This window comes from Coccinella septempunctata, chromosome 5 (assembly GCF_907165205.1).
Source record: "Coccinella septempunctata chromosome 5, icCocSept1.1, whole genome shotgun sequence".
In the NCBI taxonomy this organism is placed as follows: Eukaryota; Metazoa; Arthropoda; class Insecta; order Coleoptera; family Coccinellidae; genus Coccinella; species Coccinella septempunctata.
In genome coordinates this window covers 27,219,176-27,245,280 of record NC_058193.1, presented here as the reverse complement: position 1 = coordinate 27,245,280, position 26,105 = coordinate 27,219,176, and the positions used below count along the sequence as shown (strand labels likewise).

Sequence of the window (26,105 nt, the reverse complement as noted above, 5' to 3'; positions counted from 1 at the left end):
TGGTTTCGGTAGTGCAGTGGCTGTAGAATGTAACTGCTCATACGCAACTCCCAAACAACAGTCACATTATGTAGCACTGCTGTAGTGCTTCAGTGCTACAGAATGTGACTTTTGCTTGATAGTTTCGTATGAGCAGTGGAGGCGACAGGAGCAGCAGTCACATTCTGCAGCCACTGCATGCATTCGACGCATTGCCTAAGACTTGAGACGAATCTTAAGTGGTCTCGAACAAAGTACGAATCACCTACCTCAATTGCCCGAATTTGTTCCTAATGACCAGCCATATCCAATACGAAGAAACGGTCCAAGTAATCAACCATTGTAAACAGCTTCTGTTGGTGGAAAAATCCGGCGTGATTAATCTTGTTTTATGGTTGTTGAGGTCGCGGAATCTCGGTCTTCCCCGTGGTCCCAATTCCTGGAATCGGGTGTTTATATCGCAACCAAGAATGTGTGTTTACTTCTTTCTTGCATCGGGCGAAGCACCCGAATCGAATTTCGAGAAAAATGCGGTCGTTGCTTGGAAGCGTTTCCGCGAATTTGCGGAGTGGTTCGGAGCGAAATATGCCTTTTGAAATATTTTACCGTTTCCTAATAATACACCTCGGGCTCACTTCGTACCGCGGAGGTTGTAATCCCTGAGAATTATGTATTAACGCATGGATGGTGATTGTTGGGAATGGAAGTAGCTTTTTAATAAGGTGGCTGCTACCGTAGCATATACTTGTTGATTTTTGCTCGAAACATTCTAAATATTTTGATGAGTGCCGGAGTATGTGGATACGCTTACTTCATGGAATAAAGAGATTTGCACATGCTTTGAGTTATTAGCTTGACTTTTACTGATTTCCAGATATCTTAAAGATCCATGAGTACGTTTTAACAACCGAACAATGCATCAATTTCATGACCATTTTATTTCGAGCATTGCACATGTTGAATTTGATTTCAACAACAAACGAAATGGACTCATAGGTATTATTTTGTGCTTATTGCTTTCCATTCTAAATTCATCTGCCAGTAGTTCCGGGCTACATAATTTCATAATAATTTGGTTCTCACCAACGAAAAACGATAGTCCTAATTACTACTAAAATTGCCGTTATTCAATTTTGAACGAGGCATGTTTTTCTTCCCATTCGTGTTATCTCATAAAATCAAACTACATAAGTTCAACTAGTCCATTTTTGGGCATGCATCTCTATATGTGTGTGTACCTACATCGTTTAAGATCACGTATTCTCTGGTGCCGTTATAATTTACCGGAACCAATCGATTGTTTGTTGATAGCCTCGGAAAATAATTGCTCATTTAGGACAACTATTGTTCCAATAAATAACGAAATTTGTTATACCATATTATCCATCACCTGCAGCTATTGGTGTACTCGTTTGGGTATCATTGAAACCTGATCGATTTATACAGGGCACGATGATGAAATTCACCTACCTATACAGGATGAGGCTTTGCCTTGTACATATATATTAAGGAAAGATTCCTGAGGTCGAAAGAAACACTTTTTCCATTTAACATTGTTTTCTATACGGCTCGTTTGGAAAGATACACGCTGTTGAAAATCCATAAATAAATGTAATTTTCATAACTCAGAAACGATTTTATCGAATGGAATGATTTTGGGAATATAGTTTTTCATTGATGTGACCAAATCTTCCATTTTCTTCATTATGACCATTAAAATAATAGATAAAATCAACTCTTAAAAGTGAGTTGAACGCTAACTATTGAATATTTGACCATTCCAGAAAATAAAAGTATTCTTCAGATTTTTCTCTTAACAGGCGCGAATTGATATTCAAAAATAAAGAATAACTGTGAAATTCGAAAGATCGGGTACTTTGGCTGAATAAAACTCTGTTTAAAATATATACAGAATTAATCATAAAACATAAAGATTTGTTTTGTTGATATGTTCTTTAACCTGGCAAAGAAGAAGAATATATAAACCTTCAAAGGTGATATGAAATGAAAGGGTACGAAATGAAATGAACAACGATAAATGGTTGGAGATGAACACAGAGCAAATATGGGTGGTTGCAGCTCTTACCCCAGCCCATCGAATAGCGCGTTTGGATTTTGCGAGAGAGCATATAATCCATTGGGAAGAGGCCGATTGGGAAAGAGTTCTCTTCACAGATGAGTCTAGATTCTGCCTCTACCATTGTGATCGACGTTCCCTTGTATACAGACGTCCACATGAAAGATATGCTCAGTGCAATTTCCTGAATACTACTGGTTTCGGGGGAGGATCGGTTATGGTATGGGGTGGAATATCTTTGACTGCTCGCACAGACCTAGTGGTCGTTGATAATGGAGCTATGAATGCTGATAAGTATATAAGGAACATTTTTGAAGAGTATGTAGTGCCATTTGCCCCATACATTGGTGAAAATTTCATTTTTATGGACGATAATGCCATCGTGCGCACATCGTTCAGGAGTACCTTGAAGAGGTTGAAGTCTCTCGAATGGAATGGCCAGCAAGAAGTCCAGATCTCAATCCGATTGAGCAAGTTTGGGACAACCTCAATAGAAGGCTGAGAAGTTCAGAAAATCATCCAGCTACTCTTAATGACTTAGGAATCCAACTCGGAGAAGGATTAAATCAGAACATTTTAAGATCACTCATTTTGAGTATGAACCGTCGTTGCCAAGCTGTAATCAACGCAAGGGGTGGAAATACCAAGTATTAAATCACTTATCAGCATTTCAGTATTTTGAAAATTGTTCATTTCTCTTCTTTCACATAAGATTCGGTGAAATCCTGAATTTTTCTTCCATTTAATGTGTCTTGTTTCGTTCAAAACCTTCCCGAGAGAACATAAAAGATAAGTTCAATGTATTCAATGTAGAGTTAACTTTCATTAAAATCAGAGATTTTCAGAATGTGCGTTAATTTTTTTGCGCAGTGTTAATTCGACATGAAATTGAAAAAGCTGGTAAATCTTTTTTGGAAAATCTACCTTATTGCTTTTCACGTGAATTATAATTTTATGTATTCTGCTCCAGAGACATTTCAATGACAAAAAATTTTCTATTCTATCTGCAAGTTTGTGGTTCAAAGTTTGTCGATTTATTTGTGGTAGTTTGAGAAATAAAACAAAGCTACCACATATCATAAAGAAGGTTGAACTTCGAATATGTAGGTATTGTATGTGACTCAGTGGAATGTCTGCAATTAATAATATCCTTATTGTTTATCTTCGCTGCTCATATCAATAAAATCGAACATTTTCTTTTTGCTAAGAATTTTCATTTGCTTCCAACCGCTCTCCAGACGACTAACCAGCAATTCTCCTCGCCTCCAGTTCATTATAGAAGCTCTTTAATTTTCCTATAGAGACTGAACATCTATCTATCGAATAGCATTTAGCTTCTCGATGAGGTCGAAACGGTTCGGCCTGTTCGCTGTTTGCTCTTCAGCCTTTAAAGATGCCATTAGGAACTAACATGGCGAATAATCATTGTCAGAGAAGCGAAACTGGCTGGGTTTTATAGCCGGCCGAAGTGAAAACGTTCCATAATTGAACCTTGGGGAAAAAGGAATAGTAGCAGTCAGTCTGTTCAATGCGGAAACAGAGAACGAGGTACTTAAATCGGAAATGCAGATGCTAGAATTATTATCAGAGAAGTATAAACGTACCTTTGCTCGCAGTGGTTCTTCGACTGGGTTATTATTTCTAATAACCGAAGATCAGGAAGTACCTATTGCATGAAGAGCTTGTGGAGTAGAAAAAACTATTGTAGATTATAGTGCCGGTGACAGGGCTATACATCACTGAACGGCCCTTTGGTTCATTGTTTCAACTGGTTTCACTACGTTGTAGTGGAATTTCTTATAACTACTGTTGGAGTTTCCCTTCTGACAACAAATGATAGATACAAACATACTAAAATAATCAAAAGAAGAGAAGGGACGCCTGTTGAACATAGCGCTTGGCTGTCAGTCATCGATAAGACGAATGTGAAACCAACGAGAAGTGCAAGGGATTGACCAATGACGAATGATAGAATATAACAAATAACAGATCATGTCAATAACGTGCAATACCGGTTAAATGCTCCAAATATTTTTTCCACATTATCAGTATTTTGAATTTGAGTACGAAATCTTGTATAGAGTACACTTCAACATAAAAACGGTATACTAGTCTGGTCTAATTTTTCGTGATTGTCCCTCAGGGGGATCCGAACAATAACAGTTTAATGGATTTCGTTGCATATGTTACGGCTAAAGATAGGTGTGAACATAAACTTAAGATTAGCCGGCTAAACTTAGGTTTAGCTTCGGGTATTTGCTAATGTTAGTTTCTTCTATCTTTAACCGGCTAAACTTAAGTGTTACCACATCCTATCGGCTAAAAATGTAGAAGGCTTGAGGGGCGTAAATTTTCGGCAATTAAAAGAATGTAAAGAAATAGTAATACGAGTATAATCAAACTATTAATGCAATGCATTTTTTGTATGAATTTCACATATTTTAATAGCAGAAAAGCATTCTGTTAAGCAGTTGAGAAATTGGAGAATGAACATATATTTGTTTCAACTGTGTCTCAATGAATTCTCATTGACGAATCTAAAAATCTAAACGCTTGATGACAAAATTCGAGACATGCTATTTTGAGTGTGAGGGAAAACTGTAATGTTAATTATTATTTTTCATCTTGTTATTATTCATAATTTGAGGGGAATTGAATGAGCAGAAGGAGATAATGAACACAAGAATGATGCCGCGAACTTCTTTATCAAAATACCAAAGATTTTCTAGAAAAATATAAGTAGAAGTACCCAATCTTGTTTGTAATTAACCGGACTATTTGGTTCAAAGATTATAGAGTTAACTGTATAATCTTTGATTTGGCTGATAAGCTTTACGATTAATGCACTTGTATCCCCCGGGATGATTCATCAAGGGTGGCGACAGGCCATATTTTGGAACCCGTATATTCAATGACTCGGGAAGAAATTTTTAACAAAATCAGCTAGAGAAAGTGTTTTCAACTATGTTCATGTTCATAGTTTTTTTTTGTTTTTTTTTTGCGAAAGAATTGGTTGGAAAGAAATTGCAACGTTAGAAACTATAGTTCCTATTTCGTGATTTTTCCATAAACCCAATTTTTGAATGATAGGGAAAATATACTTTTGTTTACGGAAAAAAATTTTTATGTCCAATATCTCATTTTCTTGAGGGTTCATATTATGGTTTTTCACAAATCAGGCTAAGTTTGAAGAGCATTAATCTCCTAAACAGATAAAAATAACTCGTTAAATGTTGAATTGAAAACCCATGGGCGTTATGTAATACAACCCCAATACATTCGATGCTCTTTTACATATTTCAATTCTAAAAATTTAAACAAAAAAGTGGCCGTGTGCGTTCATCCTCTCCCATCCGACCACTCTTGAGACATGAACTCTCCGCATGTCCATCGAATACAGTTTTAGCCGTTTCGTTTTGGGTAATGTGCACATTAGCCGGCTAAAGATGAAATGCCCTGACGAAGATGAATATTTTATCGAACTTTAGCCGATCCTCGAATATAAACCTAAGTTTAGCCGGCTAATCTTAAGTTTATGCTCACACCTATCTTTAGCCGTAACACATACACCAAAGGCGTTCTGATTTATAGATGGACGTTCTCTGAGTGCCTGCCTACATTGTCGTCAGGCTGAAAATACCGTAATTCGAATTCAACGTTCGATTATCCGTGTAATTAATCAAATTTATTGCAATTTATGCAGCAGGTACTGATTTCGGGGATATTGTGACATCGGATGATTTATCTCGCTATCACTCTCATCAATATTCAAGAATGCAATTCCGATTGATCGGGTTCTGTACGTGTTCGATTACAGTATTTAGTATTTTATCGGAGGAAGGAGAGATGGTGATAAATGAGAAGTGCATCATACATCAGGAGCGTCGTAAACATTGATTTCATGTCTTCTGAAGATAATTCTAATATTCACCACAAACTAGTTAACTGCATTAACGTTTGACCGAAGCTTTTATTCATTCTGTTTATGTTCAAGTCAATTAAGTTCATTCAGACATCAATGTCCGAGGTGAGATTTCGAATCTTGTTATGAAAATGGAATTTCAATCAGAACTGGGCAGTACTTAAGTAAATTGTACTCGAAGATGTAGTCGCAATCTTGTGCTCAAGGGTTATTTCTTTTCGACGTTATACTTACAGTTTCTTGTATTTTAGAATAGTCAGCACTTACCTAAGGTTTTTTCAGTTGAGAAGTACACTTAGTATATCTTTGCAGCTTTCGATAACTGCGATTCAAAAGCAATTTGTAAAATATGACATACCTTGGTAAAAAGTCAAAGGTTGATGAGATATTTGGATTCTTATGGAATATGGTGAAAACGGGAGGTCACTCTTTTTTAATATTTCTGCTAGTGAGAAGATCATCAATTTGTTCAAATCGAATTCATCCTAACTCTAGTCTAGATTTTCAAATTACATTTTTGATCGAATTTTGATCGATTCTATGGAAAAAAGGCGGGGTTACCTAAATAAACCCTATATTTAAAAAGCAAGCTTTCAGAGTTATCCAGGAAAAATTTGTTTTAAGGGAAAACATTTATTTCGAACTGCTTAGTCTCTGACTAAGACCGGAAACCACAGATGGAAACTTAAATTCGATAATGATAAATTATCGTTATAGTTTTCCATCGGGGAAGGAGTTGTGTTGCTCTGACGAGGTCAAATGAGGCCGAAATCATGGTGAGCATCTACTCTTCTTCGGTGGAACGTTCCCAGAAGAAGCATAGACATTGCAAGCATAGGCAGTGTAAACTGCCAAATTATGGTATTAAAAATTCCAAAAGCTAATATTGAAAAAATTAACAAAGCTTTTTTTCCATAGACACAGAGACACATGAGGTCCTTTCGTTTGCATAAAAAGTGTAGAACTTTTCTACACTCAATTTTAGTATTTGCTGATTGAATTTACACCAGTGTAGAGGAGGTGTAGTTTATCCACATCTCCTTTTGACTATGTGTAGATAAACTACTCTTCCTCTATACTAGTGTAAATCAAATCGAGTGTAGAAAAGTGCCTTCCCTTTCTATCTATGCATGAAATACGGTCAAAAAAAGTGACATAGAGAGACTGAGGATACGGTGAAAACAGGAGGTCACTTTTTTTTAATATTTCTGCTAGGGCTTTTTTTTCTGAAAAAATCTCTACTTTTTTATATTCTACCATTATGTAGTATTATAACCCCATTGGTTGTTAGAACCGAGAATGTACTGAGTGAGAAGATCAATTTAAATTTAAATCTATATTCAAAAAGCAAATATTCAGAGTTATCAAGGAAAAATTTCTAATAAGGGAAGACAGATATTTCGAACTGCTTTGTCTGTGACCACAGATGGAAACTAAATTTCGATCATGATGAATTATCGTTATCGTTTTCCATCGGAGAAGGAGTTGTGTTGCTCTGACCAGGTCAAGCGAGGCCGAAATCCTGGTCACCATCTACTCTTCTTCGGTGGAACGTTCCCAGAAGAAGCATAGACATTCGTTGAGTGTAAACTGCCGAATTATGAGGTATCTATAATTTCCGATTCCAAAAGATAATATTGAAAAAATTAACAAATCATTTTTTCTTAATACGTTGTCAATCGTTTCGAATCATGATATTTCCAGACTTGGAGGATCTCAGAAAATATCCAACCTACTCAATCTGGTGTTATTGAGCTTGGAATCAAAGGACGAACTATCTTAAAGCCTGTGTGTGGACAACAAAAGAACGCGTTCTAGTCGCAGTAGCAGGTTAGGTAGTTTGACCAGCATCTCGAAAAATCTGTTAATATGTGATACCGATGTGAAAATTCAAATCGTTCAAAGAATCCGTAATCCGTACATCAATTTTCAAACTTTCATTTCAACATTCTACGGAAAACACCTTCAGATTTGGTGGAAGATAACGTAATTGCTTCATTCCGATGCGCTCGTCGATAATAATCATTGCCGCACAAACAAATTCCAAGCATCAATGGTTGCACCTACGGACAAACGTAATCGAAATTCCCAGGAACAGATTAACCGTGGAAATTTACGCAACTGTCCTGCACAGATCCATCGATTAACGGGTTACGAGCTGAAAAAACTGAAGTACTTCGAATTTTAACAATAAAATTCGTTTACGCCAGTACAATGACTCCGCCATCGGCTCTGCCCAGGGAAAAGCGTTCGCGTCCTGCCGGTTCTTTTTTTTTTTTTTGATGCTCTCTCCGACGATTGCAACTCAAACAGACCGTCGCACGTACTCTGGCCAGTGTGTTACAAAACGCGATCCTTATTTATTGGTCTCTTGAAGATGCGATAAAGCGGATTGTGGTTTTTAATGGACTTTTGGAGACGAGAACGAAAATTTCATTTTAAAATACCCAAGAGTTTTCGAATTATTTCAACGTGCACTATTCTACATTGGTGAATCAAAATAAAAAAAATAAACCCATCGAATTTCGGCGTTTGATGGGTCTAACATCTATATTTTCCGAACGTGGTTCGTTTAGTAAACAAATTAATTCAGATGCATTACATCCGCAGTTAATTAAATCAACGAATGTTACGATCTAAATCGAACTAACAAACTACCATCGCTCTAAGTATCACCTGAAATTTCATTTCACAAAACTCATTCGTCAACGAAATGCCGGCTCCTTTTATTCCATGTCAGTAGCGGGTATGATGTATAAATACATCGTACCGACATCTGACGGCAATTCATAGCATTTCGTTGACGAATGAGTTTTGTTGCTCTGACGAGGTCAAATAAGACCGAAACCATGGGCAGCATCTACTATTTGTCGACGAAATGAAATTTCTGGTGATACGTAGGCGATGGTAGTTCGTTAGTTCGATTTAGATCGTAACATTCGTTGATTTAATTATCTGCGGATGTTATGCATCTGAATTAATTTGTTTATTATTTACCTGCCTTACTATGAAGGCGTGATCCATTTCCTAGGTTCGTTTAGTTTTCTCTCACAATGAGTTGATCGAAGCCATTTTTGTCAGATTGTACTTTATATAAAATGCATCTCTGACCTCCAGCAGTTGGCAGTTGGCGTCGGTTGGACAGATATTGGTTCATTATTTCCAATAATGACGTCATCTATCGTACAGGATTTTCCTAGGAAAGTAAACAATTGAATTTTTTACTGAAATCTCTGCCAGCTCTTAGTTACGGTTAACAGAATATCTTCTCAGTAGTCTTGGAAATCCCAGTGGATTTCAATGTCGTTCTTTACTCGTCCCTCTTCAGTGAACAAAATAAGATCAAATCCTTAAGCACGTGGCTACTTGGGTGATTGGTTTAAATAAATCATTGTCCTAACTCTTTACTTTTGAGCAAAAGGGTGTTGAAATTCAGTAAAAAATTTGGCAGAAGGTCTCTAAACATCAGGGATCATTTTCTATTAAGAAATATTTTTCAATTACCCATTATTTTCCTTGCTTGGGACTGATAAGGATATTTACAATCACTTGCAAAATAATCGATCCACTCAATAAAATGATGATATTTGTTATTTGATAAATTTGTTATTTTAAGTCCGATTTGATTAACTTTTTTTTAATGTAGGTTAGTTTATATGAAATCTATCATATGTTTTAAATTTCGAAAAAACTGGCGTACGTCATTTTATACTGGGTGAAACTAAATCTGTTTTTTTTACTCTAACTTTAAAACCGCCTGTGGATCAACTGGAACACTCCATAGGTGGTTTAAAAATCAGAGTACACCCAGTAGACGTGCTCCTTGAAATTCAAAACTTGTGATAGATTTCTTATAACCGATATTCAAAAAAACTCCATCAAATAGGACTCAAAATAATAAATTTATGAAAAAACTTGAACGATTTATTGAATGGATGGATCTTTTTTCTAAAACTCTAAGGGTTGGTTTATACTGGCCATTAATTAAAACTAACCCCGGTTACCCTAATCCGCAACTCTAGAAGTTTATTTGAAATTTGTAGGTTTTTGGATGTAAAACTCCATATTCGCATATAAGTAAAAGTTGAAGTTGCAGAAGAAATTAGCCTTAAAATCTAGCCCTAAAGCGCTATGGTTCAAAAGTTAACATATTTATGTAGAACGAATGACGTTTATTTAAACTTTTTTTTTAAGAATCCCCTAAAGAGTCCAACCCTGTATCTGTAAACTTCGATAGAAATATGCCTTTTCCAAATTGGTTTCCTGGAAAAGCTATGGGGTTAGCGTTTTTCAATAAAAGAAATATACTGCTGACATTTAAAAAGATTTAAAAGAAAAAAAAAGAAAAATACTCGTACCACATTGAAAGATAATTCCAAGCAGGTAAAGATAGACTAAATCAAATATTCTCAGATGATCGTTTTGTATTTCGTGTATGAATTATCCAAGGCAGAATAAATTATCTATAAATTCGGTTGAAATTATTGTGCATCGACATCCACATTTTTCCAACGGTCGTTCATTACGGACAATCTTCGGAATCTCTTTCGATATTTCTCACGTTGGATGTTGCATCTGATCTTCGAATCGGAGGTCGACTGAACCCTATTGTTTGGCCCAAAAAGGTCGTCGTGCTCACCATTTATATTGGAAGGAACATGTCGGAATGAATTACGAGGATGATAGAAAAGTGTCAGATTGTTGCGTCATAGTTTTTAAAACATACAATAGACACACCAAAAATTACAAACTTCTCATGATATGTTGACTCACATGTTCACTATATGAATTCTCTTCAGAATAGTTGTATTAAGAACAAATCAGAACAATACACAGACTAAAAATTGGATGCCCTATTCGAATCTTAGTAATCAAACTATCACCATTTTGACTATTCAGCACCCTTGTATATCGTGAAATACTTAGACCCGTTTGCACTAAACATACTTACTGTTAAGTATCCCTTAAAATGAACTCTTAACTTAAATTACGTTGCACCAACTGTTGAGTGATATTTAAATGGCTAAAGCTAACCTTAAATTTAAGCGCTCCTCTAATGACCACTTAAATATTTGAGGGCGGGATTCTAACCTAGAATAATTAGTTGAACTAGCTGCAGAACTTCCCATTTTTGATGGATTTTGAAAATTGAATGAATTCATTACTGAATATCAAGCCTTTTCTTTTGCTTTTATTGTTATGCCATCAGTCCTTCAATTTTCAATTTTGTGTTACAAATCATACTATAGTTAGCAACAAACTCTTTTCTTCTGTTGAGAATTTGAATGTCCTTTGTAGATTACCACCACTTGCTTGGCAATCATTCATCGTATTCGTACTAACAAGGACAATAGGGACATTTTCTTCAAGTTCCTCTTCAACATTAATAAAACAAATTCACACAAGACCTTGCAAAGAAAGTGTTGTACTTATATAAACTTATGTTAAGGTACCCTTTATTTGACAATCCTTATCATTATCAATAATAATACTAATTCAACAACTAAAAGTTGTTTTTGATAATAAAATAATAATTTACTTGAAACTGACTGACAGGCAGAGACAACCTGGTTGTCTATGCTGACAGGACAACCAAGTTAGGTTAATGAAATGACAACGATCATCCGCAACCGGCCAACCAATGAAATAGCTTTATTGGACTAGGATGAAGTTGCACCAAAATAAAAAACAGAAATATCACTAGATATAAAAACTTAAGGGCCCCTTACTTAAGATTCTGTTAAGCCACAGTCGTGCAACTGGGAATACAATTAACTTTAAACGACACTTAGTTAAGTACTCGTTTCAAGGGATATTGGTGCGAACGGGCCTTAATGTTTACAAACTCTCATATGTCACCTGATATGTCATAAGTGTCATGATCTGGTTTGATCTGCCATGATCTGTCTTGATCTGCCATGATCTGTAATGAGTAAATATATAAATTGGTCATTATGATAGCCACAATGGCTCTCACTTCAAATCTTCTAACGTCAAATATGTAACCACCACTGCGCATGGAAATACTGGGTATCCTGGAAATACATTACTCTTTCTCAGGTGTGAATAAGCTTGTAAAGCTTCAACAATCTTCAACAATTCCAATGGGAGCGACTAAAACGTATGTGGTTGTATTTCGCCAGACCAATGAGGAAGCATCACAATGAACTGAGAATCCGATAATGGGGGAGCTATTCGAGATTTTACGGGTGTCATTATAGGTGTGCATGTTTTTACGCCAAATATATTCCACCGTCGGGCTGTTTAAACGGTTGTTCTATGACACACACACCAGGAAGATTGGAAATAAGATATAACTGTACTTCGGTGCAGTCGAAAAAGCTCCCGCAAGTGTTGTTGCGTAATAAGTTTCGTATTGTTTTTCATTGACGAATACGTTTTACGCGACTTGGCCTGTGAGTGCAAGTTCCGAGTTCATTTCATTAAAGACCACACACGAATGGCGGCGCGGCAGTTTCATTTTAAATTGACCGTGAAAAATGCCATTTGCGCTATAGAGATGGACTGTTTGATGTCCGGAAATTTTCAGTCGGCATGTAAAGTTTAGAGATTTCTTAATAAGGCTTCAAACCTCTTTCGTTTTCATTGTTTGCTATGTGGTACGTTCAAAGCTCGAATTCCCAGAATCAGACAGAGATTTCTACAGAGGCAAGCTGAATTAGAAGAAGATTACAAGATACAGCAACTCGAAAACTTTTCCATAATCTAATGGACGGAAAGATCTTCATCCTTAGGGCAAACAATGCTGCTTTGAAAACTTTAAGGATTGAAGAGAAATAATACATTTATTACATTTGTTCATATACTGACACTCGTTTTGAAAACCTCTTTTTCAAGGAATTGTTGCCCCAAACAAAGCAAAGTATAGGTACTTGAAAACAGAGCTAGGCAGAAGTGTTTAATACCCATTACTCCACAAGGTGCGAATTTATTATTATATTATACAACGAGCAAAAAGAGAGATTTTCCTTTTTTAGTAGATTCCTGTTTTCGAGCAACTGCACCAAATCTAACTTGATACATGATCGAAAGAGTTATATCACTACAGCGATAAAATCCATCCTTAATGGAAATTTCTTCGAAGCCAAATCCAATGTTATCATTAGCATGTTCCTTTCTACGAAATTCCCATTTTGGAAAAATTCCTTGGTGTTATTTCTTGATTTAAAAAAATCCCCATCATTTATGTTTTCTGTGCCCATTTCATTGCATCCATGTTTTTGGCATTATTTTGTGGAAAACCGTTAATATTTCCTGAAGTATCAGGAACAGGGATAGGGGAGTATTATATCAAAATACTCAGATGGGAATAGAGAAGCGAAAAAAGTGATAATAAATAGGGTGTCCCCTTTGAAATAACGAAGTTTGTAGTATTTTTTCGTGAAAGCGGCAACGTCGCAATTTTAAAAATATTTTAGTGAGATAGATCAGAAGCGTAAACCCAAATTTTCAAAATATATGATTCGTTTTCCGTGAACGTCCAATAGGCCACCCACCTTGGGAAACCGTTTATAAGGAGCTTAATTTTTGTTTGAGCCAATTTGAGTATCCTAATTCTGACTTCAGAAACGAAATTCTCAGGCAACATTACAGATTACGGGTTATTTATTTCGAAAATGTTCATATATCACCAAAAAAAAAAAACAAATTCAGGAAAAGAAAGTGAATATGAAAACTTATAGGAGATAACACATTGCACAATCAAAAATGAATCTTTTTTTTATATGTTGAGCTTCTTTTTTCCTGCTGATTACTTGTTCTCTTGCTTTTAAATGATATTTCAACATATTCAACACAACGTATCTGTGTTATCGTGTTTTTCGAATATCCCTAATTATTTTTCGCATATTTTTTCAATCCGCTCCAAATTTTTGTGACAGACTTTCAACTGAATGTGCTTTGCTTTACTTTGAATCTGCGAGAACTGAATTCTTTCCGTTACGACTGAAAATTCGAGGGGTTCATCTGAATCCTTCTCACAGGCCGCAGCTTTAGTCTGAACCGGTCCCGAGTGTGTTACAGGGAGTACTTGTCGGGATTTTTACATTGTCAACAGGCAAGAAAAAATCTCACACCCGTTTAGCGATTTTGCCTCAGGACAAACAGAATTCTCGGATATGCATAAAAAAGGTGAGAAAATAGCAGAGTGATGAGTCACGACGCATCCCTCCCTCAGTCTATACTTCACAAATTATTTATGGATGAAACAAGTTTCGTTAGTAGTTTCATGTTTAGTTATCGTTCAAAATAATTGGTTGTTAAGGAGGTTTGTATGATGCAGTTTTGAAGGAGACCCTTATTTTTCGCCAAATGTTTCGAGCTGATAAAGTTTTTTAATAATTTTTATCGGCAGTAGGTATTCTCAGGAACAATTTCAGGACATTATGTACAATTATATTATAGACCGACCCTGAAGCGTTTTCAGTTATCGTTCTGAAACTCAAACAACGAGTGAAAAAAATTATTCGATACTTAGTTTAGCTGTTTTTCCGAACACTCGATGAAATTCGGGACCAATTGACTTTTTTGAAGGTTGAAAATACAGGGTAAAAAAATCATTTGCGAAATATGTATTTGCGTAGTATGTGTATGTAATTATTTCTTTCGAGCACGACTGGAGATGGTTATTAACTGCATGTTAAACATGTTTTTGCAATTTCGATTTTGATTTGTGAAAATCGAAAGTCCTGTGAAATATAATACATATTAAATTGTTCTGTGAAAAAGTGCAGTGTTTTTCCGTTGTACCTTTGAGCGTTTTTACGTGTGTCTACGTTCAAGTCAGTTCCTACTTAGAGCGAAACTTAACTCACATAGGCAACGTTGCATCTATATCGTACTATCTGATAAGCGAAATTTCATTAGTGGTAGAACATTATTCATTTCATAATTCGACATAATCGTCTTCGGCGCCAGTGCATATAAACTGAATAAAAAATGCCAAGAGACGTAGATATTTTAGTTGATTTGAACGAGGATGAACTACTGAAACTTCGAGAGAAATATAATGGAGTTGAGGATGCATATCACATCTATACTTTTATCGACGTTGCTATTAGAATGTGGGAGACCAGAGAATTAATTGTTACATCTCCTGGAAATGCGTGGATGGAAGATGGCTCCCTCATAATTTTTTCCGAAAGAGATTGCCCCAATATTTTCATGTACTCGCTTGATAAGTCCTACAAAAAAATAAGCCAGGCTTTATTGAAAACCAAGAGGATCGACCAAAAGAAAGCCTTGAAATTTCGGAACATTTTCGAAGACTACATGGATATCATAATGGAGGTGGTGAATAAATTAGGAAGACAAGTAACCGACATCTCTGAGAATAATTTATACGCAATGAATATCCAAAAAGCCAAAGCTTTGAAAATTGAATTCCCAACAGAGGCATACGTCAAAAGGTTAGGAAGAGAACACGCTAAGGAGGTGGATGCTGTTTGGCCTCACAGGTTCGAACATTCGGACAAAATGGTAGCAAACTGGATCGAAAAAAATGTTGGCTTTGGTGTGTTCTTGAAGCATAATGGAGCGCTCGTTTCTTGGGTTCTGCAGGGTCCTAAGGGCCATATGAATTTGTTACAGACTCTGGAAGGATATATGCATAGGGGCTATGGAAAATTGATGGTACGAGTTCTAGCGAAGTATTTGGCGGAAAATGGACACGTTCCTGTTGCTATAGTGCTTACGAATAATTTACTTTCCAATAAATTATTCAGTAGTTTAGGCTTCGAAATGATTCAGAAGACATACTTTTTCAGAACCGCTCCGGAATAACCTCAACTTAATCATTCCTGAAGATGCTAATAAAATAGTTAGCGAAAGCTTGAATGAATTAAAAAGAGTCTTCCAATTTGAACCTGACTGTTCATCCCAATAATTTTTTGTTGAAAAGAGAACTGTATTTTTTCAAGTGATGTGAAGTGGATTCATTTATGCTGGATACTCACTACATCCGTCAAAACTATTAATCTATAAAGAACAGGTACAATAAACATATCAAGGAATAAAGAGGAAATAAGACTGAAAAAAATTCTAAATGATCATATCGCTGTCCTTAATAAATTAGTTGATTGACATTCTGAAAAAATAGTGTTTCGCTCGAGATGAAAATTTTGCGTCTGGTGATTCACATACCTACATATTATATTTATGTTAACGCATATTACTAGTGAAATTTTGTGAAATGATAAAAGTTGATAATATTTATTGGGTGTAAAGATTTTTTACGGGCGAGCAATTTTCGTCTATTATGTTCAGTAATTGGATACCAGTCGAGTAAAAATTGTAACACGACCCTGAAACGCTTTCAGTTATCGTTTTGAAGTACGGGAATTTCGAAGAACGAATTAAATTCGAACACTTATAGGTAGCTAACTTCTAATTTTTCACAGTGTGCTTTGCATTTTGTGCAATTGTTCAACTTCTTTTGAGTAAGTAAAATGAAAATTTCAAAATCAAAGCAAGATAATGAATTGCAAAATCATATTGCTTTCACAGGTCAAATTAAGTTAAGGATGAAGATGATCGACTCAGATTGACAATAACTATCTCGAAAAATATATGTTAAACTAGTTGGAAATTTTATTTGTTGTAGAGTACCACGATTAGTACCCAGTGGGAAAACGTAACTCACAAAAGCAACATTGCACCATATGGTGCTATCTGATAAGTGAAATTTTATTAGTGGTAAAACATTATTCATTCAATTATTGAACATAATCCTCTTCGCTTCCAGTGTATAGAAACTCAATAAAAAATGCTCAGAGACGTTGATATTTTAGTTGATTTGAACAAGGATGAACTATTGGAACTCCGAGAAAAATACAATGGAGTTGAGGATGCATATCACATTTATACTTTTATCCACGTTGCTATTAGAATGTGGGAGACCAGAGAATTAATTGTTACTTCTCCTGGAGATGCGTGGATGGAAGATGGCTCCCTCATAATTTTTTCCGAAAGAGATTGCCCCAGTCTTTTCATGTACTCGCTTGATAAGTCCTACAAAAAAATAAGCCAGGCTTTATTGAAAACCAAGAGAATCGACCAAAAGAAAGCCTTGAAATTTCGGAATATTTTCGAAGACTACATGGATGTCATGATGGACGCAGTGAATAAATTAGGAAGACAAGTTACCGACATCTCTGAGAATTATTTCTACGCAATGAATATCCAAAATGCCAAAGCTTTGAAAATTGAATTCCCAACAGAGGCATACGTCAAGAGGTTAGGAGGAGAACACGCCAAAGAGATGGACGCTGTTTGGCCTCACAGGTTCGAACATTCGGACAAATTGGTAGCAAACTGGATCGAAAAAAATGTTGGATTTGGGGTCTTCTTGAAGGATAACGGAGCACTCGTTTCTTGGATTTTGCAAGGTCCAATGGGTCATATAAATTTATTGCAAACGCTGGAAGGATATAAGTTTAGGGGTTATGGAAAATTGATGGTACGAGTTATAGCAAAATATTTGGCGGAGAATGGACACGTTCCTGTTGCGACAGTGCTAACGAATAATTTAGCTTCAAACAGATTATTTAGTAGCCTAGGTTTCGAAGTAATTCATAAGACGCATTTTTTTAAAACCGTTCCGAAGTAGTTTGCTTTAATAAAGAAGTGCAAAAATATGGTGTATTCAATGATATTCTCTCCCTTTTTTAAGTTGTTTACTTTTTTATTTTATTATGCAAAAGTGGTTGCTCCGTGTAATTTACAACAAACACCTCCTGTTGTAGTGGGAAAATAAAACTGAGACCTCCTGACTGCGTATATGAAACAAGAAATATAAGTAACAAATCATACAAACCAAGAGCGGAAAAATGAATAGGCCAGAGATGTTCCGGCTATTTGGCACCTCGTCAATATGACATGATCCCCATGGACCTGAAAAACATCAAGAATCCTATGGCCCAAAAAAATAAACTTAAGAAATGGGTATTGGAAAAAGGAAGAACATACTTCGATGCTATAATAAATCCATCACAACAGCTATATTGGAAGATATTAAGAACATCACAATAATTATGACTGTTTCATGGCTCTAGAGATTTTAGTTTTTTTTTGGTGTTCACTGCTTTCGCCACTTAGAAGTTAAAAAATGGCTACTGAAAAATTTTCAAGATTAATTTAAAAAATCATGTACAGGCTCACGCCTCCGTGATAAATGTTTATACCTGGAGCTAAACAGAAATAAACGTTATTAATATTAAACGTTATTATTTGTTGGATCATCCAAGATGCCCACTGGTATTACCATGCCATGTGTTCTATAAAAATGGTAGAATATATATGCCACTACATAGATAGTGGTGCTCATGATATGGAGAAGTACATCACTCTAGAGTCTAGGTCTAGACTGAATCACACTCGATGGATAGCGGCAACACTGCGGAACATTCCTGTAGCTGGGATTATGATTGTTCGCTTGCTTTTATTCAAGTTATCCATTCACTCACATAATTCGTTCTACCGTCTACTGAAATCAGTTATCCAATACGCGAAAGTGTTCAAGTTGTCGAGGATGCCCTCTGATAAAGATATTCTAGTAGAATTAACAAAAGAAGAAATTTCAGAATTAAAAGAAACCTATAAAAAAGTCGAAGAGGCGTTCTATGTTTACACATTGTTGGATGTAGCAGAGAGATGGTATGGAAAAGAAGGTTTCACTGTAACTTCGCCTGGTGACGCTTGGAAGGAAGACGGTTCTATCGTTGTACTCATAGATCTCGGCCATGTTGCCGTTTTTCCATATTCTCTCAGTGGAAAATACGAGAAGATTTCCGAAGGACTTTTGAAGACCAGCAGGATAGACCGCCAAAAACCTTTTATTCTCGTCAACATCATGGATAACTACTCGGATGACATCTTGAACATTGTACGAAATATGGGAAGGAAAGTCGAAGCGAATTACGAAAATTTCTTTTACACCATGACTATCGAGAAGGCGAAATCCTTACAAGTCGAGTGCCCAAAGGAAACTTACGTGAAGAGACTGTGCGAGGACCACGCCGAGCAGATGAATAGAGTTTGGCCGCATCGTTTCGAGAATTCCGAGAAGTTAGTGGCGAAATGGCTGTCGAGAAACGTCGGTTATGGTTTGTTCCTGAAGGAAAACGATGAACTGGTGTCTTGGGTAATGCAGGGTTATCTTGGTCACATAAATCTGCTTCAGACCGAGCGGGAATACATGGGAAGGGGTTATGGCGGTGTGATGCTTCTGCTGATGGCCAAACACATTGCGGAAGAAGGACACGTTCCGGTAGCGACGGTGTTGACGAAAAATACAGCCTCCAATAGCCTTTTCAAAAAACAAGGTTTCGAGAGCAAGTCTAAAAGTTTTTTCATGATAATAAGTCCAGTCACTGAATGAATAGACCTTAAGTATCTTGAGAGCTGTAGAAAATATGCTGTACAGTTGTATAATAACAAAACAATTCTGAATTGAAATCACTGTCATGGCATTTATTCATCAAAACCTGAATGATTACTCTGTATCAAAGATGTCTATAGATGCTTCAAATAAATCAATAACCACTTGAGTACTCGTTTTATTGGAATCATATAAAAATTCGCACTTGGCGCAATTGAAAAAAACATAATCAACTGTCTGGAGTCTCCAAAATCACACAATTTTGAAAGAAGACATTAATTTGTTTTTGTATGGATCGATTTGTCTTGACGATATTGAATCAATTTTTTCTCTTGAAGCCTGATTTCTTGATATGCCGACTCTCAAGATATCAGGATGTTGAGCAGCCAAAAACCAGATCGCCCTGTAATGGAGAAACTACTTCATTCTCGAGAAATTGAATTTTGGTTAAGCCCGACTTGCAACACCTGAAACATTCAACCGCCGAGACACTTGTCGCTGAGAAAACTCTTCCTGTATCTACTGTATGATGTATGGTCCAGTTGCACAGGAACGAAACATTTATTCAATAATCATCAATTCAAATCGAACTTATTTCAACGTTCAAACGGACAAAGAACAGGATTAGCAACATATACCTTATGGTTTTCCTACCACCATCTGCCGCCAACTACAATTAATCTATTTCAGAAGAGAAAGGCTAGATAAAGTAAACAAAAAACACTATTATACAAAGAACTCAAATTATCTACAATTTTTGATGACAAGTATTTTTCGGAAAATATGCTGGATGCTATCAGTGAATTAAGAATGTGGTTAGGATATTAGAGTTATATTTTCGCGATTGAGACGCTTGAAGCGTTTTGTAAGCGGTGCTATTCGAGCTAATCAGTCATGGCGTCAGCCTTTAAGACGCTCTAAGCGGAAAACGCCTGACGTTACGATTTAAGACTCTCAAAAAATCGATTAAGACACTCAATCTCCAAAATATAGCTAAGTGTTCATTATAATCAAGAATGGATATATAGTGATTGCGATATGGATAGGAGTAACACTCCTCCATAGATGAGAGAATTGGCAACAACGGCCAGGTTGGATTTACACCACACAAGTGAGTACTTGCTTTTTATAAAGCTACCTGAGATCGACGAAAAAATGTAATATGCACCTCGGCAAAAAACTCTATATTATGCTTGCTAGCCTCGGCCGCGCTTGGGCTATCAATTGCAGGCTCGGCTATACTAGACAGTTTTTCGTCCTTGGTGCATAAATAACTACCTTGTATCACAGCTCCAATCTACATGTATCTAAAAGTATAATCACAAAAAATATTCAAGCTCCTAGAAGATTTGTTTTAGACTTGTGACTCGAAAGATTTGGTTAAGGCTTGAATGGCCAGTTGCATAAAACAATTCTGATCTTCCGTTCAACTGATCTTAGATCAACATTAACAACTAACACCAGCCCCATAAGATCATCTGTACCATCTGTATATTGATTTCGTTCGAATAAAATTTGAATCTGATTATCACCACAGATTACAGAAAATTGTCTGTAATCTGTGAACAAAACACAGTTGAATTCTGGTTCAAGGTCTTGAACAGGCGATTTCGGGAGTTCAGCTGAATTATCAATTTGAACTGTAGTTCAGTGTCACGCAACAGAATTTCTAGTCGTGAACTACAGTTCACTGTTTAACTACAGATCAAGAGGTTCACGCAACTGGCCCTAAGGATCAGGAATATTTGGTCAGAAATCAGGTGCTCATGATATGGAGATGGACATCACTCTAGCAAAGAGTATCAAGTTGATACTCTTTGACTCTAGAGTCTAGACTCTAGACTCTTGACTGAATCAAATTCGGTGTATAGCGGCAACGCTGCGAAACATTCCGCTGGATGGAATTATGAATGTGTACTTGATTTTATTCTAGTTATCTATCACTCGCATAATTCGTTCTACTGTCTATCCAAATAAGTTGTCCAATTCGCGAAAGTGTCCAGGATGCTCTCCGACAAAGACATTTTAGTGGAATTGACTAAAGAAGAAATTTCAAAATTGAAAGAAACCTATAAAAATGTCGAAGAGGCGTTCTATGTTTACACATTGTTGGATGTCGCAGAGAGATGGTATGGAAAAGAAGGTTTCATTGTCACTTCTCCTGGTGACGCTTGGAAGGAAGACGGTTCTCTCGTTATACTCATAGATGTCGGACATGTTGCCGTTTTTCCATATTCTCTCAGTGGAAAATACGAGAGGATTTCCGAAGGACTTTTGAAGACCAGCAGGATAGACCCCCGAAAACCCATTTATTTCGCCAACATCATGGATAACTACTTGGATGACATATTGAACATCGTACGAAAAATGGGAAGGAAAATGGAGTGGGATTATGTACATTTCTTCTACACAATGACGATCGAGAAGGCGAAATCCTTGCAAATCGAGTGTCCAAAGGAAACTTACGTGAAGAGACTATGCGAGGACCACGCTGAGCAGATGAATAGAGTTTGGCCGCACCGATTCGAGAATTCCGAGAAGAACGTGGCAAATTGGCTGTCTGTAAACGTCGGTTATGGTTTGTTCCTGAAGGAAAACGATCAACTGGTGTCTTGGGCGATGCAGGGTTTCCTTGGTCACATAAATCTGCTTCAGACCGAGCGGCAATACATGGGAAGGGGTTATGGTGGTGTGATGCTTCGACTGATGGCCAAACATATTGCGGAGAGCGGATATGTTCCGGTAGGAATGGTGTTGACGGAAAATACAGCCTCCAATAGTCTCTTCAGAAAACAAGGTTTCGAGAGCAAGGCTGAGACGCATTTCATGTTATTAAGCGTTGTCAATGAATGAGTATTGAAAATTGAGGTGTGACACATAGCTGGTGAACTTTTTTGATAAAAAGAAACATGATAGTGAATTATATATGTTCTGGTTATCAGTTTATTTATTTCATTCGAAAATACTAGATAAAATATGTTACGTATCTTGAGAACAGTGGAAAATAAGCTCTACGGATGTTCATTAACGAAGTATTTCAGTTGTCCTGAACGGGGTTTTAAAATAATCAGTGTCATGGCATATAACACCTGAATAATTTCTCTGTAAAGTTATCTATACATTCTTCAAATAAACCAATAAGAATTTGAGTAGTCGTTTTATTGAAAGCAGATAAAAATTTTAAATGACGAAATACAAAGAACACAACAGAAGACAATTATTCTTCTAGAACCCATTTCTTTCGTTGGTTTGTCTCTATTTGAAGAATTCTATTTTCAGTTACCCAATTCTGATTCAGACCAACTACAATTCTTGTATTCACCAAATTAACGTTTCTCTCATTACAATTAACGTTTTTAGATGTGTAAGAAGTGTTTGGAACAAAGAGGAGGACATTTTCAGAAACTACTTTAATCATAGAGAACTTTGAAAACTGAAACTCATTCCAATAAAAATGATTAAATTCAGTTTTCAATTCGATTTTACATTCTCATCAAGTATCAGTCACATCAATGCAATTTTCCGCTATTTGATGAAAATAAATTATCCATATACGACAATTATCATCGTATGTACTTTAGTTTTCGAGTAAGTTGAAAAATAATTTAATTTTTTGTGAAATTCTAAAAATTTATTTCACTTGATTTCATTTTTTTCTTCCAAACCGGACATCAAAGACGGCCCTAACTCTTTGATAACTTCGATAGTACTCGAGTGCTAGGAAGTGAAAGGATTTCGTCTATTTCTGATTCTGGTGGGGGTATTATTATTTTACGCTGGAAAATAACGATGTTGAACTTTGAAAATATCTGTGAAATTTGAAAAATTGGGTACTTTGGCTGAATAAAACTCTGTTTGAAACATTTATAGATGTTTAGTGTCACAGATTTAGCTATCTATTCTGAAGGTAAATTTGTTTTTCCAGGGGTGGCACAGGTCATTATGAAAACTTAAAAGGGCTATATGTTTTAATCATATAGAATCGAAAAAAATGGTATAGAATAAAAAAACGTTTCTTTTGAACACAAGAATCTACTGTTTAAATTTTCTAGCAATTTGTCTACTGTTTTCACTTCATCTAAAAAGATGCAGACTCCCCTGTTGGAAAGACGTTACATGAATCTTATACACTTTGATCTAAACTACTAATATTAATCGGGCATATTTTCATTATAATCATATGATCCGTTTATTTAGGAATAATCAGATTATGAAAGAGATTTTTAAAGATGGGTATATTTCAGTATAATTATAGGGTTTAACACTCCAGTTCATCTTCGCTCGTGTAGCACGTGTGCACTCACCAACAGATTGTCTTCTTTTCTTATCTTGTGATAAATAAAAGTTTCAAAACAATTATTCTTGCCATCCATAATAAATGGTGACCATGTGGCTGTTAGCCCGATCGGTCGGGTTATCTTATGTATCAGGGACTATTCAATTTTTGCTCGCGACTCTAGGGGTCGCGACCCATACTAAGGGAACTCTTGCTCGCTCTGTAGCTGGGATAATGATTGTGTTCTTACTCTTATTCAAGTTATCTGTCACTCCCATAATTAGTCTAGTCAAATCAGTTTTGCTTTTTATCGAAAGAATACATAGTTATCCAATACGCGAAGTGTTCAAGTCGTCGACGATGCTCTCCAATAAAGATATTTTAACGGAATTGACTAAAGAAGAAATTTCAATATTGAAAGAAACCTATAAAAATGTCGAAGAGGCGTTCTATGTTTACACATTGTTGGATGTGGCAGTGAGATGGTATGGAAAAGAAGGTTTGACTGTAACTTCGCCTGGTGACGCTTGGAAGGAAGACGGTTCTATCGTTGTCTTTCTAGATTTCGGCCATGTTGCCGTTTTTCCATATTCTCTCAGTGGGAAATACGAGAGGATATCTGAAGGACTTTGTAAGACCAGCAGGATAGACCCCCAAAAATCCTTTTATCTCGCCAACATCATGGATACCTACTTGGGTGACATGTTGAACATCGTAAGTAATATGGGAAGGAAAGTCGAAGTGAACTACGAATATTTCTTCTACACCATGACGATCGAGAAGGCGAAATCCTTACAAGTCGAGTGTCCAAAGGAAACTTACGTGAAGAAGCTGTGCGCGGATCACGCCGAGCAGATGAATAGAGTTTGGCCGCATCGATTCGAGAATTCAGGCAAGAATGTGGCAAATTGGCTGTCGATAAACGACGGTTATGGTTTGTTCCTGAAGGAAAACGATGAACTGGTGTCTTGGGCGATGCAGGGTTATCTTGGTCACATAAATCTGCTTCAGACTGAAAAGGAACACATGGGAAGGGGTTATGGCGGTGTGATGCTTCTGCTGATGGCCAAACATATTGCGCAGAGCGGATACGTTCCGGTAGCGATGGTGTTGACGAAAAATAAAGCCTCCAATAGTCTATTCAGAAAACAAGGTTTCGAGAGCAAGTGTAAGAGTTATTTTTTGTTAGTAAGTGTAATCAATGTTGAAAATTGAGGTGGGATACAAATCTGCTGAACTTTTTTGTATGAAAGAAACATGATACATGATGTTGTGGTATATTATTAGTGTATTTATTCCATTCGAAAAAACATTGGATAAAACCTCTTGAGTGCATTGGGACATGAGCTCTACGGTTGTTTACTAACAAAGCATTTCAGTTGTTCTGAACAGATGTTTAAATTGAAATCAGTGTCATGACATATTTTTATTTAAATTTTAATAAACATTCAATGAGCATTTTAAAAGTAGTGTTATTGAAATCAGATAAAAATTTTATATAGCGCCATTCAAAGAACCCAACAAAAAACAGATATTTTTCTAGAACCCATTTATTTCGTTGCTTTGTCGATTCGGAAAGGATTTTTTAACGTGCGTTTAAAAAATAGGATTAGGAAAAAGTAGGATCTGGAAGATTGAAGGTTGGTATTGTGTACCTAAACGTAATTCTTAGCTTCTGCTGTACCAATTTCTGGGTAAACGGTCAAGTTGGTGTTTTGCATTGTTGTTGTATTAAAATTATCAGCAAATTATGAAGAAAGGTTTTTACCGACGTTCAAAAAGTAATTGAAGCGTTTTCCGTTAAATAGGTTGTGTTGAAAAAAAGTGGTCGATCAAAAAAGAGAACCCCAAGACTTATTCAGCAATGAAAATGAGATGACAGAAGCTCCACCAACCTCTGATCTGGTTTTATCTCAACCGGCTGGAATTAAGTATGCATTGACGTGTTATCAGAAAATTGAAAATGTTGATTACTCTCGCCTTCTGCCAGCGGTTTCCGAATCGGTTAATTTATTGATAACCTAATTCGTCTATATGTACATGCCAACTCTCAAAATATGAGACTTTTATTCTCAAAAAATTTTAGATTGGTGTGGTCATAGCATATCTATTTTCTTTGGTGGAATTTTTACAGTTAACATTATGAGGAAAATATTTCATTAAAACCTTATTATGGGGGCTGAATTGAATTTTTATGAATGGTTCAATCTCTTCTTCTCCTCCACAAGATGAAGCCAGAGCACACACATTTGCAGAAACCTTAGCTGCTTCAAGGAATGTTTTTCAGGATCGGCTGATTGGCCAAACATGAATTTCCTCCAAGGTCGTCTGATCTTACACCATGAGATTTTATAGTATGGCTTCATTTGGAGAATTCTATTTTTCAATTACCCATTTCTGATTTGGCCCAACTGAAGACTACAATTATTGAAAAAAAATCACCAAATTAACGATT

At 36.3% G+C, this 26,105-nt stretch overlaps 4 protein-coding genes across 4 annotated transcripts in view; all 4 read left to right on the top strand.

Annotated features, from left to right (window-relative positions):
• The window catches only part of LOC123314318 (telomerase-binding protein EST1A), a 74,802-nt gene that overhangs the window by 18,085 nt on the left and 30,612 nt on the right, over positions 1 to 26,105 (top strand). The gene's annotated exons all lie outside the window — the stretch shown is intronic.
• On the top strand, positions 14,704 to 16,758 carry LOC123314324. The gene is made up of 2 exons (XM_044899516.1): positions 14,704 to 16,435; positions 16,503 to 16,758. Exon 1 carries the CDS (start codon positions 14,937 to 14,939, stop codon positions 15,777 to 15,779), a length of 843 nt encoding a protein of 280 aa, XP_044755451.1. The 5' UTR covers positions 14,704 to 14,936; the 3' UTR covers positions 15,780 to 16,435; positions 16,503 to 16,758.
• LOC123314322 lies at positions 18,422 to 19,415 on the top strand. The gene has a single exon (XM_044899513.1). The coding sequence runs from the start codon at positions 18,526 to 18,528 to the stop codon at positions 19,372 to 19,374; it is 849 nt and encodes a 282-aa protein (XP_044755448.1). The 5' UTR covers positions 18,422 to 18,525; the 3' UTR covers positions 19,375 to 19,415.
• On the top strand, positions 23,656 to 25,108 carry LOC123314321. The gene has a single exon (XM_044899512.1). It carries the CDS (start codon positions 23,753 to 23,755, stop codon positions 24,863 to 24,865), a length of 1,113 nt encoding a protein of 370 aa, XP_044755447.1. The 5' UTR covers positions 23,656 to 23,752; the 3' UTR covers positions 24,866 to 25,108.